Below are 17477 nucleotides of genomic sequence, written 5' to 3'. Positions count from 1 at the left end.
CACCTACATTTCCCATCTCTCTCTACATGTTGCCTGCCACCCTCTCTCCCTCCCTTTGAGGTGTGTGTACGTTCAGTCAAGGATGACATTAGCATGGTGATCACAGCGGACTGTCAAGAGTCTTTCAGAAATCTCTAGTATCATGAGGTATACCTACAACGCAGTGGAGGCTGGTGGGAGGAGCTATAGGAGGACAAGCTCATTGCAATGGCGGGAATGGAATCAATGGAATGGTACCAAACACTTCAAACACATGGAAACAATGTCTTTGACTCTATTCCATTGATACCATTCCAGCCTATACAATGAGTCCATCCTCCTATAGCTCCTCCCACCAGTCTCCTCTGCTACAAAGAGACTCAAAAATGATGCTTTGAGTGTACATGATGCCAAATCACTGTGGAGGGATACGTGAGAAGTAATACAGCAGTTACAGTGAGATATTAACATACATAAAGCCTGTATGGTCCCCCCAGCGAACCTGGCTGTTGTTGTTGAGCACTTGACAGCATTCATCGGGAGCCGATGCCAAACCAAGAAAATACAACATGTCTAATTGTATCATAAACATCACATTTGTCGTTTCTTAATTCAGATGCATTTTTTAATAAACAGAAGCAAATGTCTTGGAGTGGAGGGGCACCACTGCATGTTTTCCTGTGGGTTGAAATGCATCCTCCATCCTCTGCCTGTTGCTCTCCATCTCAGACTGAGGGATTAGGGTACTGCAGTCTGACGTTCCATCAAAAGCAGATTCAGGAACAGATTAATTGGCTCAGAAAACCCCATCTGATTGAACTGCAGGCTGAAGTCCTACCAGCAAATCCCAGTATCTCCATAATCATCAACACTTGACTCATCTGGCAGTGAATGCGCACGCACGCACGCACGCACCCACACAACCCTGTCATCAACATCACACAACCAATATTTACAGTACTGTATGTTCCCTCTTGGGTGAATCAGATCACCTCTCTAGATATGACTCACCATATACACCAGTGACCGACCTTGAAAGCATCCCTCTGTAGCTCAGCTGGTAGAGCACGGCGCTTGTAACGCCAAGGTAGTGGGTTCGATCCCCGGGACCACCCATACACACATAAAAAATAATAATATATGTATGCACGCATGACTGTAAGTCGCTATGGATAAAAGCGTCTGCTAAATGGCATATTATTATTATTATTATTGTTATCCCACAAGGTCACACAGAAATCTCTGTCTCTGTCAGTCTTCACAGCTGAATATAAAGGCAGGGCCTGGGTTTTCACTTGCTCCAAGTTACAGGAATAATCTGATGGTGGGGAGGGGGCTGAGTGGCGTGTGGTCTACAGCTGCATATTAAATGTGCTCAGGCGTTTCATTGGACTGTCAGCCCTGGCCTGCTTTATGATACATAAAAGACACATACCGTACATATACACACATGCATGCTAACACACACACACACACACACACACACACACACACACACACTCAATCACGCACAAGCGCACGCACAAATGCACACACAGACACACGCAGGCAGGTATGTGAGCGCGCACACACACACACACACACGCAAACTCACAGCAAAATATGTTGTTCAATGCATGGTGAAAAAATTAATTTATTGGTATCCGTGTTGTTGATCTAGAAAAAGGTGAAAATACTTGCAGAGATCTGACAGGCTAATCCGGCTGGCTAAATTGGCAGTCCTACTGCTGACTGATGAGACAGGTGGTAGATAGAGGCCTATGGTACCAAACCCAGCGGTTCACACACATGGAGAGCTATTTTTGCTTCTAAGACATATGTCGATGTACAAGAAATACAGAAATTAGACCAAAGCAAAATACTCTCGCATAGACATGTTTAATGCAGGATGATTTTAAAAAGAGCTACCAAGGATGTTAGGTGTTTTTTGTGAAACTGTTACAAAGCTCATTGATCCAGACAACATAGCTATGAAGTCAAGCTTCATCTGACATAGTCTTTAAGTCTCATGGGGGATCATTACTTTTATGCATGTATCTATAAGAATGCTCTCTTTTCAGAAATGCTAAAATATTTCATATTCAAACACTTCTTTCTGGAATCAAGTCGCATGTTGAGGAGACACACTTTGAAATTCAATTCACAATTCAAACACAGTCGACATGTGTGACATCAAGTCCTGGTATCCCTTAGCTGTTGGTGCATTTGTGTGTAAAATATAACAAAACATATGGCCAGTCTGCATACCTTATGAAAGATCAGAGCAAAAATAAAAGCAAACAGAACAATGCACCAAAAAACTAATCACATTTCTAAACTCAGATACTGAGCATTAACATTGAGGTAAGTCTTTCCCATACATTTTCTTTACATATAGATTTATTTACTATTAAATATCTTAAATCTTTCATAAAATAATTCATCGGAACCAATTCTATGTACATAGACAAGAGTGCACAAGATGGATGGATGGTGTGACATGCCAAGGTGTTTTGGCCAGGCAGGAGTTGCTGTATTCTTGTAGGTAGTGATTGTTTCTCTCTTAACCTGGTCTCTTCTCTCTCACTAGGGAATGACTGGTTTCCATACCGAAACACAACTACGGTGGCCCTAAGAGGCAAAGTTAATTTGCCCCTTAGGGCCACCGTACATAATACCACCATCACTAATAAATATTAAACTCAATTCACTTCCTGCATGTTCTCAGCCAAGGGACAACACTTCAACATGACGATGACCAACTTGGTGACAATAATAGCAACACTGAATCTCAGCCCTATCCTCTGTCCCGCAACAGACCATGGTTTCAGGACTATCCACAATAATGGATACTAAAATCGTGTACAAATATTATTGTTTGTTTTTACGGCATGTTATAGCAAACGCAGCTCGATCTGCTCCATAGACAAACAGTGATGGCGTTTTTCATTAATGTGCATTGATATAAGGCAAAAACACACAGCACATAGCTACATACAAGGCCTGCATGCTCTGTTGCCTAGAAAAATAAATGGTTGCGTTTTAGCATTGATCTCTGATATGACCTCCCACCATTTTGTGGATCCTTGCCAGAGATGGGAGATGCTTGCTTGGGTTATTTAGAGGATGTTGTTCAGCCTGGCAATAATGATGCTTGGCACCGGGGCAAAGTTTCTCCTAGTTAGAGATCTAGGATCAGCTTGCCCTGCCACAATCCTAACCTTAACCATTAGTGGGGGAAATGCTAAACTGACCAAAGATCAGTGTCTGGGGGCAACTTCAACCTACACCATGAATGGCACTATCACTCCAACACTGAAAATATACACAATGACAATGTGATTGTTGTTGTTGTACACTTCTCTCCAAAAAACACAACAGTAAGACATCATACAGACAAGAACATTCAATATCAACCTGTAACAGAATACTTAATGTGGTTTCGGTTTTCTTTTCGGTTGCTTAAAAAATAAATCACAAGGTATCGGCATCCACAGAACTCTGACGAGAGCAGATATCTTTGTATATTACTAAGAAATCTCTAGCAGATAATCACAGTATATTATAGTAAGTATGCTTGTTGTTCAAAATGGCAAAAATGCAAATGACTAAATTGCTGGTGTGTTTACCTAAAACACTAGTAATGAAGGTACACATCAGAGAGTAGTCAATGGATTTAGTGACTCACAAAAGAGAAAGCAATCTCGTAGAGCATTTGCTTTGAGCGAGAATAAACACAAGTGTTCTGTTCACACATCCATATTGTTTAGATATGTAATAATAATACCATACTATAGCGGTAAAAATACCTTCAACAAAAGGTACTGTATCTTGTTGTGTGGGACTCACATTCCTCTATTGAAGGAGAGAAAAATTGGCTGTGTGTATGGCTGCTCATTGGGGGGCTTATACGACAATGTCAGATAATCTATACAGTGAAGTAGAACACATGAAAACAAACAAAGAATGAACGTTTTTTTTTAAACACACAGGTCGTGATGGGATAGAGTTATTCATTATTATTTGTTGTAGTTCCTAGAAAGGGAGTGAAGTGAGGTTTAGAGGGAGGGAGGCTGGGGCTGTCTCTCTCTTCCCCCAATCTTTAGACTACACAGTAGTTTCATTTCTCCAGGGTCCAGTGCGTATATTCCCTGTGCTGTCTGATGCGTACAGGAAACCCTCGTGCAGGCCGCCTTTAAGGATCCCATTCTGATTGGGCGGTGGGTTCTGGGGGTAGGATTGTCTGCGCGGGTGCATCTCCAGGTGGTGATGCGGCACGATCAGATCCTCCTCATTGGCTTTTTTGCCACAGCCACACAGAAAGGTGCCAGTGTCGCCCGCCTCCGCCTGGCACAGAGTGGGGAACAGGTCCGCCTTGGCACAGCAAGGCACGTGCCGGTGGCAGGGGGCGTGGCACGCCAGCGCCGCCTCGTGAGCCACCACCGCTGCTGACCCATGGCACGTGTGGTGGCCTACTTCGTGGGGGGAAGCAGCCAGGTGGCAGATGTGTCCGTGGCGCTCGTGCGTGCTGTGAGGGCTGTCTGTGTGGGAGCTGTGGATAGAGCCTCCGTCTACACTGGAGGGGATGTGGTAGGCCACCCCTCCTCCCTCTCCTGTGCCAGCATGCCGGTGGCGGCTAAAGTGGCGAGGCTTAGTCCTAGTGCTGCCCTTCAGGCACCGATGCAGGTGGATGCCCGGCCGGTAGCCCTCTGGGTCAGTGTGCAGGAGCACGTGCGCCGGAGGCTCCTCCATCAGCTGCTGGCTGTGCAGGGCGGCGCAGCAGGGCGCCACGGGGGACAGGCACGGCACCTGGTTCTGCGCCGGCGCCAGGCTGCCATGCTTACAGTGACTCAAGGTGCCACTTTGGGCGTGTCCTCCCAACAGGGCCTTACCCGGGCACGGCGAATCCAGGTGGCAGTGCCCGTGGCCGTGCCCTATTGTATCCCCATTGACATTAACCTTTGGACATGAGTGGCCGTGACCATGACCGTGGCAACCGTGGTTGGTGCGTCTCCCAGGGCAGCAGGCGCACCAGCAGTGCCACACGTCGTCCCGCTTTGCACAGTGGTGGATGAGCACAAAAAGGCCCAGCGTGACGGAGAAGGCACCGTACAGGCAGCTGAAGATCATGTCCAGAAAGTGGCCCTGTGACACAGCCAGCGCCCCGAAGGCCCACGTGGCCACGAACAAGAAGAGGGTGAAGGCCGCTGTCCTCAGCTGGGCCTTGAACGAATGCTCGTTGGCCAGTAGAGAGGGGTTAATGGCAATGGCTGAGTGGCAGCCCGCGTGGCATTGCCCTCCGTTGGGCGGTGGTGGCAGTGCTCCGGGCTCTCCTCCCCCTCCCTGGTGGCAGTGCCCGCCCACGCCGGTGACAGATGCCAGTCTCTGCTGCTCCTGAGTCAGGGATTTCAGTTCGTACTTCCTCTCTGGGTGGCGCCTCAGCTGGATGACGGTACACAGGAAGTAGACACAGGTGACCAGGATGATGAAGGCCACGGGGCCGTAGAAGGCTCCCAGGCTGGGCTCCCACGCCATCCAGCAGCTGCAATACACACACACACACACACACACACACGCACACAGTAGACTACATTAATATCACTGTATTTTATTTATTTATTTATTTCACCTTTATTTAACCAGGTAAGCCAGTTGAGAACAAGTTCTCATTTACAACTGCGACCTGGCCAAGATAAAGCAAAGCAGTGCGATAAAAACAACAACACAGAGTTACATAAGGGGTAAAACAAAACATAAAGTCAAAAAATACAACAGAAAATATATATACAGTGTGTGCAAATGTAGCAAGTTATGGAGGTAAGGCAATAAATAGGCTATAGTGCAAAATAATTACAATTAGTATTAACACTGGAATGATAGATGTGCAAGAGATTATGTGCAAATAGAGATACTGGGGTGCAAATGAGCAAAATAAATAACAATATAGGGATGAGGTAGTTGGGTGGGCTAATTTCAGATGGGCTGTGTACAGGTGCAGTGATCGGTAAGGTGCTCTGACAACTGATGCTTAAAGTTAGTGAGGGAGATAAGAGTCTCCAGCTTCAGAGATTTTTGCAATTTGTTCCAGTCATTGGCAGCAGAGAACTGGAAGGAATGGCGGCCAAAGGAGGTGTTGGCTTTGGGGATGACCAGTGAGATATACCTGCTGGAGCGCATACTACGGGTGGGTGTTGCTATGGTGACCAATGAGCTAAGACACATGACCTCAGTGTGTTTGCTTTAATAAACACTAAAATACATGAACACAGAGAAGAGCCATAGGCATCTTGAAGCGATAAATTACCTTAAGTGATAAAGAAAATAAAGGGGGGTGGGGGTGGGCAACATACACTGAAGTGTGACTCATATCATCAGATCTATCTGCATCTAATCTATTTTGGAGGTAAATAGTCGTTGCAGGATATCGGTGCATGGAGACTAGACAGAGCCGTTGATGAGGCATCTAAAGTTTAATTTCCACTTTAAAATGTCAGACTTGATTTGCCCTAACAAAAAATATCAACCCCTACAAAAAATGTCCTTTAATTTTAATCCACAACTCCTGTTGCTGCAGGATTATTTTCCTGCTGTAGCTAACTGGCTAAAATTAAGATCCTACCTGTGTGTGCGTGTGCGTAAAACAGTGAAAAACTGTGACTGTGACTTACTAGGGTGACGTCTCCCCACTGCCATAGTTGTCAATATTGACGCCTGCTGTGATTCCACAGATGATGAAGGGCACTCCGCCACTGACTAAATAAAACCTGAAGAAAGAGAGAGATTATAAAATGTGTGACATATAACAGTCACTTTACAACACCAATATCCTCTGTTTTCTGGGCTGTACTTCCAGTAATCAATAGTAGTGAGCCAGAGAGAGAGAGTGAGAGAGTCAGAGAGAGCGCGAGCGAGAGAGACAAAGAGAAAAATAAGAAAAAGAAAGAGACCTGAGGATGTGCTTCTCTCTGTGTGCCGGCTTGGGTTGTAGACTGGAGATGAAGGGACAGAGAAAAAGAGAGGGAAAAGAGAAAAGAGAGAGAATGAGAGACAGCATGAGAGAGAGGAAGAGGTAGAAAATTGACCTACTCTCTCCTGTTCTGCACAGTATAATCAACATTGCTGCTCCTCAACATGAAAAACAGCTCTGAGACACAGTATAACACAAGTAGGCAAACAGCTTTATTTGTGCTGGAGCATGTTCACACAGCTTGGTACATCCACTTCTCCTCAAATCGGAGATGTCTCTATTACTGCTTGAGATATTCTCCTCTCACTGCTTCAGCCCTGGATAAAACACAAAACAGAAACATGCAGTCCCCACCCTCGCTCCCTCCCTCTGTCTGTCTTGCTCTTGCTGTCTCCCCTTTACCCAACCCCTTTTGTCCCCACCTCCCTCCCTCTGCACCCATCCCAAAATTCAATTACAATCAAGATGTTTGTGCGGGCAGGTGGAAGAGGGAGCATTACCGGGGCTGTCAGTGTCTGAGTGGAGTGATTCCCTCAGGACACTCCTTCAACAGAAAGTCATTTACACACATGACAAGGAGATAAGCATAAAGACGAGAGGACCATGGGATGTTAAACCTAGTGCTTTCTGACCCCTATTCCCCTCTCTATCTCAACCAGTCACCAGTCTACAACCCCAGCCTTCCATGCCAGGCCGACACACACACACAATCACGCATGCACACAGATACACACACACACATACATACATACATACACACACACACACACACACACAGGAACACATCCCTACTGTAGGTCTTTCTCTCTCATTCCCTCTCTCTCTCTGTCTCACTTTCATTCTCTCTCTCATTGCAGTACTCTCCATTAAAGACTCATTCAAACTCACAACACAAAATGGTAGACAGTGCAGAGGGTGGGCGCTTTTGAGTTAAGTTTTGGGGAGCAGCAGCAATAATCAAATGATACAAATAGACACCCAAAGCCCCCGAGCGAGAAGTGCTTCCTCCCGCTCTCGTCTGTCTATGTACTGTCCTCTGTCTCTCTGTCTGGCCCTGGATATACTATGGGGAGTGGAGTACACAGGCCAGTCCACATGTTGTGACATTTACTGATGTTGGAGGAAACTGGTGCAAAAAAGGGTGAATAAAGCTGCATTGTGTAATTGGTTGCTATGCCGCTTACTGTAATTCGTTCTATTTTGGGGCACAGAATACTTATGCAGACACTGCATACTGACACAGACACAGCACTACTGAAGTTATTACTGTACTGCAAAAAATAAATATGAATATTGCCCAGTTCCACTGCTATTTTTAACGAAGTGAAGTGAGGGTTCAGTGAGTACCCCATCTCCTCTATAGCATGTGGCAATGATTATGTACTTATTTGTATCCTAAGCATTTAACCAGTGGGGCCAACACAGCACACACAGAGGTCAATTGGACAAAGGTCACCGTGACAGGATGCTGGATTAGCTGACAGCCAAATAAACCGCTGCCTTCAGATTCTGTCGTCGGCCTGTTTCTGGGCTGAGGAGGAGAGGGGGATGGGAGAAGGATGAGGAAAATGGATTTGTCTCCAGCGGCTAAGTCTCATTGCCTGGGTCCCTCTGACGGCAAGCATTAGACACACACACACACACCTCCATAAAGCCTCCTCCCTGTGCTGCACAGGTGGTCGAGGAGTGTGAAGAGAAGCTGAGGGTCCTTGTCCTCAATGACTTTCACTGGCGTCCAGCTGCAGATGGTTCATGTAGGAATGTGCACTGGATACCTAATGTTGATATTACAGGCTACCTGTATTTAATATATTGTACCATACAATACTTCTTAATCAAGTTTTTCCGTGAAGCTGCTACACAGCACAGTTGCGATTGGCAAAGTAATGTCACGTTCACATGCTATCGGAGTTATCGGAAGCTCTGAGAAAATGGGAAACTCTGAGAAAATGTTACAAGTAACTGCCAAAATAAAGGACACACCAACATAAAGTGTCTTAATAGGGCATTGGGCCACCACGAGCCAGAACAGCTTCAATGCGCCTTGGCATAGATTGTACAAGTGTCTGTAATTGTATTGGAGGGATGTGACACCATTCTTCAATGAGAAATTCCATCATTTGGTGATGGAATTTTACACACACACACACACACACACTTTATAATGGGCCAAAATAATGGGCAACTGGGCATTTTTATACATGACACTAAGCATGATGGTATGTTAATTGCTTAATTAACTCAGGAACCACACCTGTGTGAAAGTACAGTACCTGCTTTCAATATACTGTGTATCCCTAATTTACTCAAGTGTTATCTTTATTTTGGCAGTTACCTGTAGCTAACTTTATTATTAGCAAGCTTATCAAGCTAGCTAAAATCTGATTGGTTGAAGAATTGATTGAACTTCAAAAGCACTTGTACACAATCATGTCGGACCTAGCACTTCTTAGTTCCCAGTTTCCTATTTCCCACAAGCACGTGAAGCAAGCATATGCAGAAATATAAATAAGTAAATAAATATAACACCATAAGTGACGTTAAATCTGATGTGTGCACCTAAGCGATTATGGATTAAAGCCATGATCAAACATTAAATAGATTGAGATTGGTGATAAGGTCACAGCTCTGAAAGCTGAAATCCAATGCAGGCTCAGCAGGCTCACAGGTAATTGGGTAGAGCCTTGGGTGGGCACCATGGTAACAGGTAATTGTTTAAGTCTCCTCTCTCCCCCTTCAGCTGGATCAACACTATTTCCTCTTCTCTCTCTCCACTATTGCTCTTCCCTTGCAGCCAGATGACTCAGCCAACACACAAACCAAACTCATTTATCATCATCGAAACCAACCAACTTCCTCTGTCTACCTCACAGGCAACAGAGAGAGAGGGCCTCTTCAATAGGTACTTTTTACTCTGACGCACCAGTCACCTACTACTTGGCACAGACTCTGACTCTTTCCCTATATTTGAGTTTTGAATATAAATTCATTTAGTCATATGTGTAACATGTCAGTTTGCAAACCATCCTCGCACAGTCACCGTTATTTGTTATCCTTCCAACCAACCAACAAGTCCTGTGAGATACATGTTCCACAGTGGCTTCCCCTCCATTTTCTAAGGTTATATTGATGACAAGATGCTGAATAATGATCATGAAAGCGATAATGACCAAGAGATGATGATGATAATGCCGATGATGATGATGATGTTAATAAACATGCTTAGTGATAGTTGCTAAGCAGCAGACAGCTTGTTGAATGTCATCTCTACTGCACTAATAGGAGTCTTTAAATTGAATAGGCCCCATTTCTGAAATGTGTTTGATTAAAAAGAATATCCTCGGCTCCCAGCAATCTAGGGTATTTATCCGAGTCATTTCCAAATGGTGTGTTATATTTTTCAAACTAAAAGTTATTCCCTAAAGCAGAGAGTGACTTAAGTTCAACATTTTATTTCCTGACATTAGTAAGTGTAAGAGAAGCACTAGCTAATGAGGTGCCAAACTGTATACATTCGTAGCAGTGACAGTAATATTACAATAGAGTGCATGAAGTGAACAAAGCCAAAGAGTGAGGAATGTAACCTAGCTATAGATGCCTCTTCAGATAAATGAACCAATAACACTCCCAAGTGAAACCCATGGTAATCGTGCTTTTAGAGAAGAAAAATAACACACACAACTAAGGTTTATACTGAATCTACCAAGCATGACTTGCTTATAATATCCTTTATTTCAAGTAACCTTCAAGTTCCTTGGTGTCCACATCACTGAGGGTGGCCCTCTCACACCAGTGCCGTCGTGAAGAAGTTCCTCTTCTCCCTCAGGAGGCTGAAACGATTTGGCATGGCCCCTCAGATCCTTAGGAACTTTTAAAGCTGCTCCATCGAGAGCATCCTGACTGGTTGTATCACCGTCTGGTATGGCAACTGCACTGCCCTTGACCAGAAGGCCCTACAGAGGGTGGTGTGGACGGCCCAGCACACCACTGGGGGTGAGCTCCCAGCCATCCAGGACGTACATGCCAGGCGGTGTCTGAGAAAGGCCTGAAAAATTGCCAAAGATTCCAGCCACCCGAGACATGGACTATTCTCCATGCTCCCGTCCGGTACAGTACCGGTGCATCAAGGCTGAGACCAACAGATTTCTAAACACCTTCTATCCCCTGGCCATAAGACTGTTAAATGGCTAACAACTACTGCTCCCCCTCACACCTACGCTGCTGCTAAAATTATTATTGATTACATTTATTACTACCACTACGCTGCTACTGGTCACTATTACTCCTGTTTACATGTATATATTACCACTAGTATATTACCATGAGTATTTACATATTCCTGCTACTAGTCATTTTCCAGCCCTGTTTACATGTATATATTACCACTAGTATATTACCATAAGTATTTACATATTCCTGCTACTAGTCATTTTCCAGCCCTGTTTACATGTATATATTACCATAAGTATTTACATATTCCTGCTACTAGTCATTTTCCAGCCCTGTTTACATGTATATATTACCACTAGTATATTACCATAAGTATTTACATATTCCTGCTACCAGTCATTTTCCAGCCCTGTTTACATGTATATCTGCCTATCATGCCTTCACTGACACTCTTGCACACACCCACCACTTATGCTGCTGCCATACTGTTTACTATTATTATTATGATTATTTATCCTACTACCAGTCACGTTCTCCTAATCCCCACCTACATATCTACCTCAAATCCTCCAGTATCCCTGCACATTGTACATTTGGTATTGGCAGGGACCCTGCATATAGCTTCCGCTCTCATTTCTTATTTGTCGTCTTTTCTTTACTATAGATTTATTTATTAGCTATACTATTTTGATATTGCTTACTGCATTGTTGGGTAGGGCTGGCAAGTTAAGCATTTCACAGTACTTGTGCATTTGACAATAAAACTTGAACCTACAACTACAAGCCCAATGATCATTCTCTCTGTAGCTAACAGCGTTTCAGAAACAGAACATTACAGAAAGGTTAAGACAAAGGTTTCAAATACACACCCTCTAATAAAAGAGAAGCAGGATCCAAAGGGTGGATTAAGTGGGAATGAGGAATTAATAAGCACCGGCAGGAGAGCAGGCCAACACAACAATAGCATCTCCGTACAAGGCATACAGTATAGCAGGGAAATAAATTAAATAAGAAAGCATAGAATTGTGCACTGAACCAATCCTTGGCCTCAAATAGATACCAACAGCACATTTACAACAAGCACAATCAGCTGCATGAGTAGACAAGCAGACATGCATACACACGAACTACACACACACACACACACACACACACACACACACACACAGAGGGGTCACCCTGAGAGGGGGATTGTGTTTACCTCAGCATGGGCTGTTTGGGGTGAGCAGGCGGGTCACTGTCCTGGGGTTGAAGGGGCTTTTTGGTCACCTGCTTGTAAATGTTCCGGGCCATCACCCCGAGCCACAGCATGGTGGAGAGGGACGAGTAGTGTAACACCATGCCAACCTGCACCAGGGGACACAGACAGACATGGGTCACTCACTGTATCTATCTTCACTTCATATAACACTCGTCTTCACATTCTTCATGTCCATCTCAATTCCACTTGTTCACACCCAGCTGACTCACAGTTAGAGTTCTTTTCCAGACACAACAAGCATGTCATCAATGTCACTTCAAATGTCTTTCCAGAGATCAATCCCAGCAGGAGTAGAAGACTGTGACTTTTTCATTAATGCAAAATGGTGTGCGCGCCTGCCACATCCGTCATCAATAGCATTAGAGGACTCATGACAGTTACCTTGAGCCGTCAACAATAAACAACAATATAAATGTCAGTCACGTCTACAATGCTCCATAAAAAATATATGACGCATGTTTTCTAACAGTCATTGTATCCCATCCTCTCTTGTTCTAATATTCATGAATTATGCTTGAATGGGAATTGATCTCACATTGTTTTAAGGCTTTATCAGGAGAAATAAAGACAGCTATGGGGAGAGAAAAAGAGTGAGAAAATAGGAAAGAGATCAAATTTGAAATTCATTGCGTCTTTCTTTTCCCAATCACACTCCTCAGTTTGCTCAGCAGACCCAACACACTAAGAAGCATCCAATCAAATAACTCGCTCCAGCCTGCTAGGCTTAACCAACTCTACAGGGACTAAAGGAACAATACAGGAGTCAGACATGATACTGATTGGAAATAACCTTGAGGCTGGTTAATGGTGGAAGACGCTCACAGTAAAGTAGGTGGCAGTCTGTGATTCAATCATAGCTCTAACCCACATGCTTTGGACTGAAAGGAACGCTGGCTGAATGGACAAACAATCACTAAGGTAGGATGGAATGGAACCCAAGTAAAAACATTTCAGGGAGTGAGTCTTATTGCCACACACTGAATCAGTCCTTGACTTCAAGAAGATATGAACAGCACATTCACAAGAGAATGACAGTAGGTAGGGCTGGCACAATTACCGTATAACCGACGGTTATGGATGAAGACCGTCATGAAAATAAAATAACCGTCATAACCGAAGAAAGACAAATTATTTTTAAGAAATGTTGAACGAACATCTGACTGAAGTGACCACAATGCAGCAACAGCACATATATAAATACAATTAATAGAACAGGCTTGGAACCTCTAACCCTTGCAATCTGACTGTTAAACTCATGGGTACGATAACAATGGCTGCCTGATATTGTGATGCAATAATTTCCATGGTAATGTAGAATGTTCCTTCAAATGATGTTAACTGATGATGTTAGCTCATGCAATAGAATGTATTTTTTTAATGTCAGTTCAGTTGAATCAACAAATCAGAGCACACATTTTACTTCCTGCTTTGCTCCTATGGTAGGGTGTTAGGTCACGTGACAACATCTGGACGCTGAGTGAGAATTCTACTGTTTGACGCTGGTGCTTATTTTGATAAACTGTGATTTAAATAGATTTGTTTTGCAGAAATATCTTCTTTAATATGTTGTGAATAAAGTGTGTAAATGTCAATGTTGCTTGACTAACTGTTCATGAGCATGTCTCTCTGATATCGGGGGAGCTCCCTCAATCAGTGGGGCCAGAGCGGTTTGACGCTTCTGACAACCACTTTTCATGCTCTCCTGAAAATACTGAATTCACATTTGTCCATTTTGGGAGGTGTTACCTTGTCCAATCATAAACGAGTTGAGTATCAACTCAAAGTATACAAGTTGACTGACGTCTGGAAGGAGTTTTGTGGAGCAAGCAAAGAAATTGCCTGAGTGAGAAGGTAAGCAAGATTTAATCTACACTGTTTGACCATATACAGTACATGACGAAACGCAAAAAAAATTTGATAACTACAAGGCTCCGTTTTCTTGGGAACATTTTGCTATGCTGCTATAAAAATGTCATGCTGAATTGTTGAAGCGATTGTAGATTCACCGTGAGTAGCCTAGGTGGCTAACAAGCTGTTAAGCTAACATTAGCTAACTGAGGGAGAGAGTGGGGCGTTCTGCTTGCCTAAGGCAGAGATTTCTCAACTCTCACTGTCTCTCACTCTCTCGATTTGGTGAAACTAAAATAAACTTTAATAAACTTAAACCTCAGGTTCTTAGGAACAATTAGATATGCAGTAATTGAGACTGCATTTAGAATTGCTGATGCGACCGGATATTAACCACGGAGGTGACAAGCTGTTTTTAGCAAGTCTGCTAACGTAGTTGAGGGGGATAGAGAGGAATCTTGCTTGGCGCTTGTCCCTCGTCTCTCTCCCTCTCTCACACACACACGCAGGAGAGAGAGAAAGGAAGGAAAGATGGAGAGTAGGGGGAGAGAAAGAGTAGTAGGCAGAGAGGGATGAGGAGAAATAGAAAGATGGGGGAGAAGAGATGGGAGGGAAGGAGAGGACCACTGGCTGATAAATGCCCTCAGCAAGCACTACCAGTCCACCCACACACACACACACCTGAAATTACAGATGCTCATTCTGTTTTTTGTTTGTTTGATATTAATAGGCCTGTATTCTTCCCATGTTTAACAGATATCTTGGTTGTCTAGATGGCCTCTTCTACCCCTCTTCTGACCAATTAGTCTGTATAATGTAAGTATACACAAACACACACACACAGTAGTCTAAGTCTATGTGAGGGAGTGGCATAGGCGGTGCTTCCATAAGGCTAATGGCTTCCCCTAAAATAAATTGAATTAAATTGCCAAAATTATATAGCCTAATTAGCTTACTCCTGTCTATACATAAATACATTATATCAATCCAAATAGGCTACTACACCAGAAAGCATGATTTGGCCACACAAGACCATTAGCTTCTTTTTTTTTTAAATAAGCTGTGGATTGTTTTAAATTGCATTGCCTACAGTCGGAAGGGCAGTCGCAGGAAAACATAGTTTGGAAAATTGCTATTGCAGTAAAGAGAAGACAATGAAAATACTCTAATCTGTCTTTTACTCTTTTACCCACATAAAAAAATTGTATACTATGGTATAAATACTATAGTATTCACTGTAGTTTTTTTGTTTAGTGTTTTTGCGGACTTTACTGTAGTATTCACTGTAGTATACTGCAGTATTTACAGTTAACTGTAGTATATACACTATAGTATTTACTGTAGTGTTTTTGCTGACATTACTGTAGTACTTCCTATAGTGTTTGTTTTTTATTATCTTTGAAAGTAGAGGCTTTCTCCTTGAGGAAACCTACTAGAGAAATACTAAAATAGCACATTTTCCATAACCTGTAGGTAGGTAGGTAGGACTGGGATCTAAACAGATGGTTCAGAGCTTCTGCTCTTTTCTATAACCTGTAAGTAACACAATATATGGTCTATACTTGGCATGTAGGTTTATCAGTTAAGGGTGGCACAAATTGGGATATTTCTCAACTTAATTGAGCGAACAGTATCTTATTGGCACCAGCGGAGAACATCAGCCATATCCCCGGTGAGTGCGCACATTCACTCTTTATCATTAGCTAGGTTTCCATCCAATTGGGGACAGATTTTCATGTGAATATTCTAAAATTTGCATAAAACATTTTCCCACCAGAGATGTTTCTATCAAATTGACTTGTTGTGGATAAAAGACTGTGCGTGATGACGTAATGCAATAAAAATAACTTTTGCGGTTAAATTCCAATGTACCGAATAAAAAAATTACGTTAAATGGGTTTCCATTCCATTTTCAATTTACTGATGGTTTTGTCACAAATAAATGGTGCGTTATATAGTGAATGTGCCCACTTCGGTACTGGCACGTGCGTGCTCGCATATACAGTAAAGTGCGGGTATAGCCTACCTACATGATTATATTATTATGGACAAAAGAGCGAGAGTATTTGTATTTGTCAAATGGCAGCCAAGCATCGATGTTCGTATTTTCAGATACGTGAGGGTAGCCAATGTGTCATTTAGCTTGCTTAATCAGAAATTAGGCTTTTGGAAAGAGCTTGACATTGTTCATGGTAAAGTTGTCAGTCGGACTACTGTCGTCACCTCTGTAGATGGCAAGCAAATCAAACAATATTTGGATATAGCCATCTAGTTTATCCCCTAAAAGTTAGCTTGTTAACTAGCCATATTGACTTGATCTGTTATTAGCTAGCTAGCCAATTTGACGTGTTCTATCAATCAATGTAGCCTCATGTCTGTCAGCAGCAATCGTGATTAAACACTATTTAAAAAATAAAGTTGAAAAGGGGATAATATTAATGTTAGCTAACTTTGCTAGGTAGGCCTACGTTGGTTGGAGAAAAAAGTACATTAGGTCTACTTATCACTATGTTTAGCCAACTGCACAAAGTTTCTACCGGTAGCTTGCAAAGTAAACATTATCAGCTAACAGTAACATTACATCGGCAAATTCGCCCTTCTGCTGCTTGACAGGCAGACACCACGAAGGATGGGAAATTAACCTAAACCAAACCACTCATACTTGCCAGGTATAGTTCACTTTTATTTTATAACACTCAAATATCCAATTAATGGTGGCCAATATTGAGCGATATCGTGAGGCTACCCTCACGTATCTGAAAATACATCATCAATTGATGTTTAATGATCATGAAAGGCATGAGCTAAATGTGCGCAGTTGTTTTGAATGGAATAATCGGAAATGCGTATTTCTGACTATGCTTTTCAAGAGGTGATGATATTACAACCAAATAGTTAACATTTATTAAACAATCCCTTGAAAAGGGCACGCAGTTGTTAATGGTTTTAGCGGAAATTGAACGTTCTGCACCTTATTGTGACGTTTTATTGATAACGACCCATATCCTAGGCCTACTCTACGCCACTACACGCTCAGCCATAAATTGAACTGTATTTTTTCTAACAGTAATTGAGTTATATTATTAGCCTAAATTATGACTATCCAATCTACTCATCACATTAGGTATAGTAGGTTATCTAACATAAGTCTGTAAATGTGATGATGCATGGAATGCTTTATTATTAAGGTGCATTTTTATGGTGAAAGTTAGCTTTAAGGTGATGTGAGCCCATGATCATTATGCTCAGAGCTTAAACTCTCATCACAGTCTA

At 42.8% G+C, this 17477-nt stretch overlaps 1 protein-coding gene across 2 annotated transcripts in view; it reads right to left on the bottom strand.

Moving 5' to 3' along the window:
- Window positions 1-1838: 1838 nt before the first annotated feature.
- Window positions 1839-17477, bottom strand: part of adgra1b (adhesion G protein-coupled receptor A1b) — a 282388-nt gene continuing 266749 nt past the window's right edge. For both annotated transcript variants that reach the window (XM_084152987.1, XM_084152986.1), the window contains exons 17-19: window positions 12297-12442; window positions 6627-6722; window positions 1839-5500 (exon numbers count right to left, since the gene is read on the bottom strand). In XM_084152987.1, coding sequence (XP_084009113.1) covers window positions 4066-5500; window positions 6627-6722; window positions 12297-12442 — 1677 coding nt within the window. In that variant the 3' untranslated portion in view covers window positions 1839-4065. The remainder of the gene's footprint in view (window positions 5501-6626; window positions 6723-12296; window positions 12443-17477) is intronic.

The sequence above is a fragment of the Coregonus lavaretus genome (genome assembly GCF_964263955.1).
Source record: "Coregonus lavaretus genome assembly, chromosome: 1".
NCBI lineage: Eukaryota > Metazoa > Chordata > Actinopteri > Salmoniformes > Salmonidae > Coregonus > Coregonus lavaretus.
This window is presented reverse-complemented; position numbering and strand designations above follow the sequence as displayed.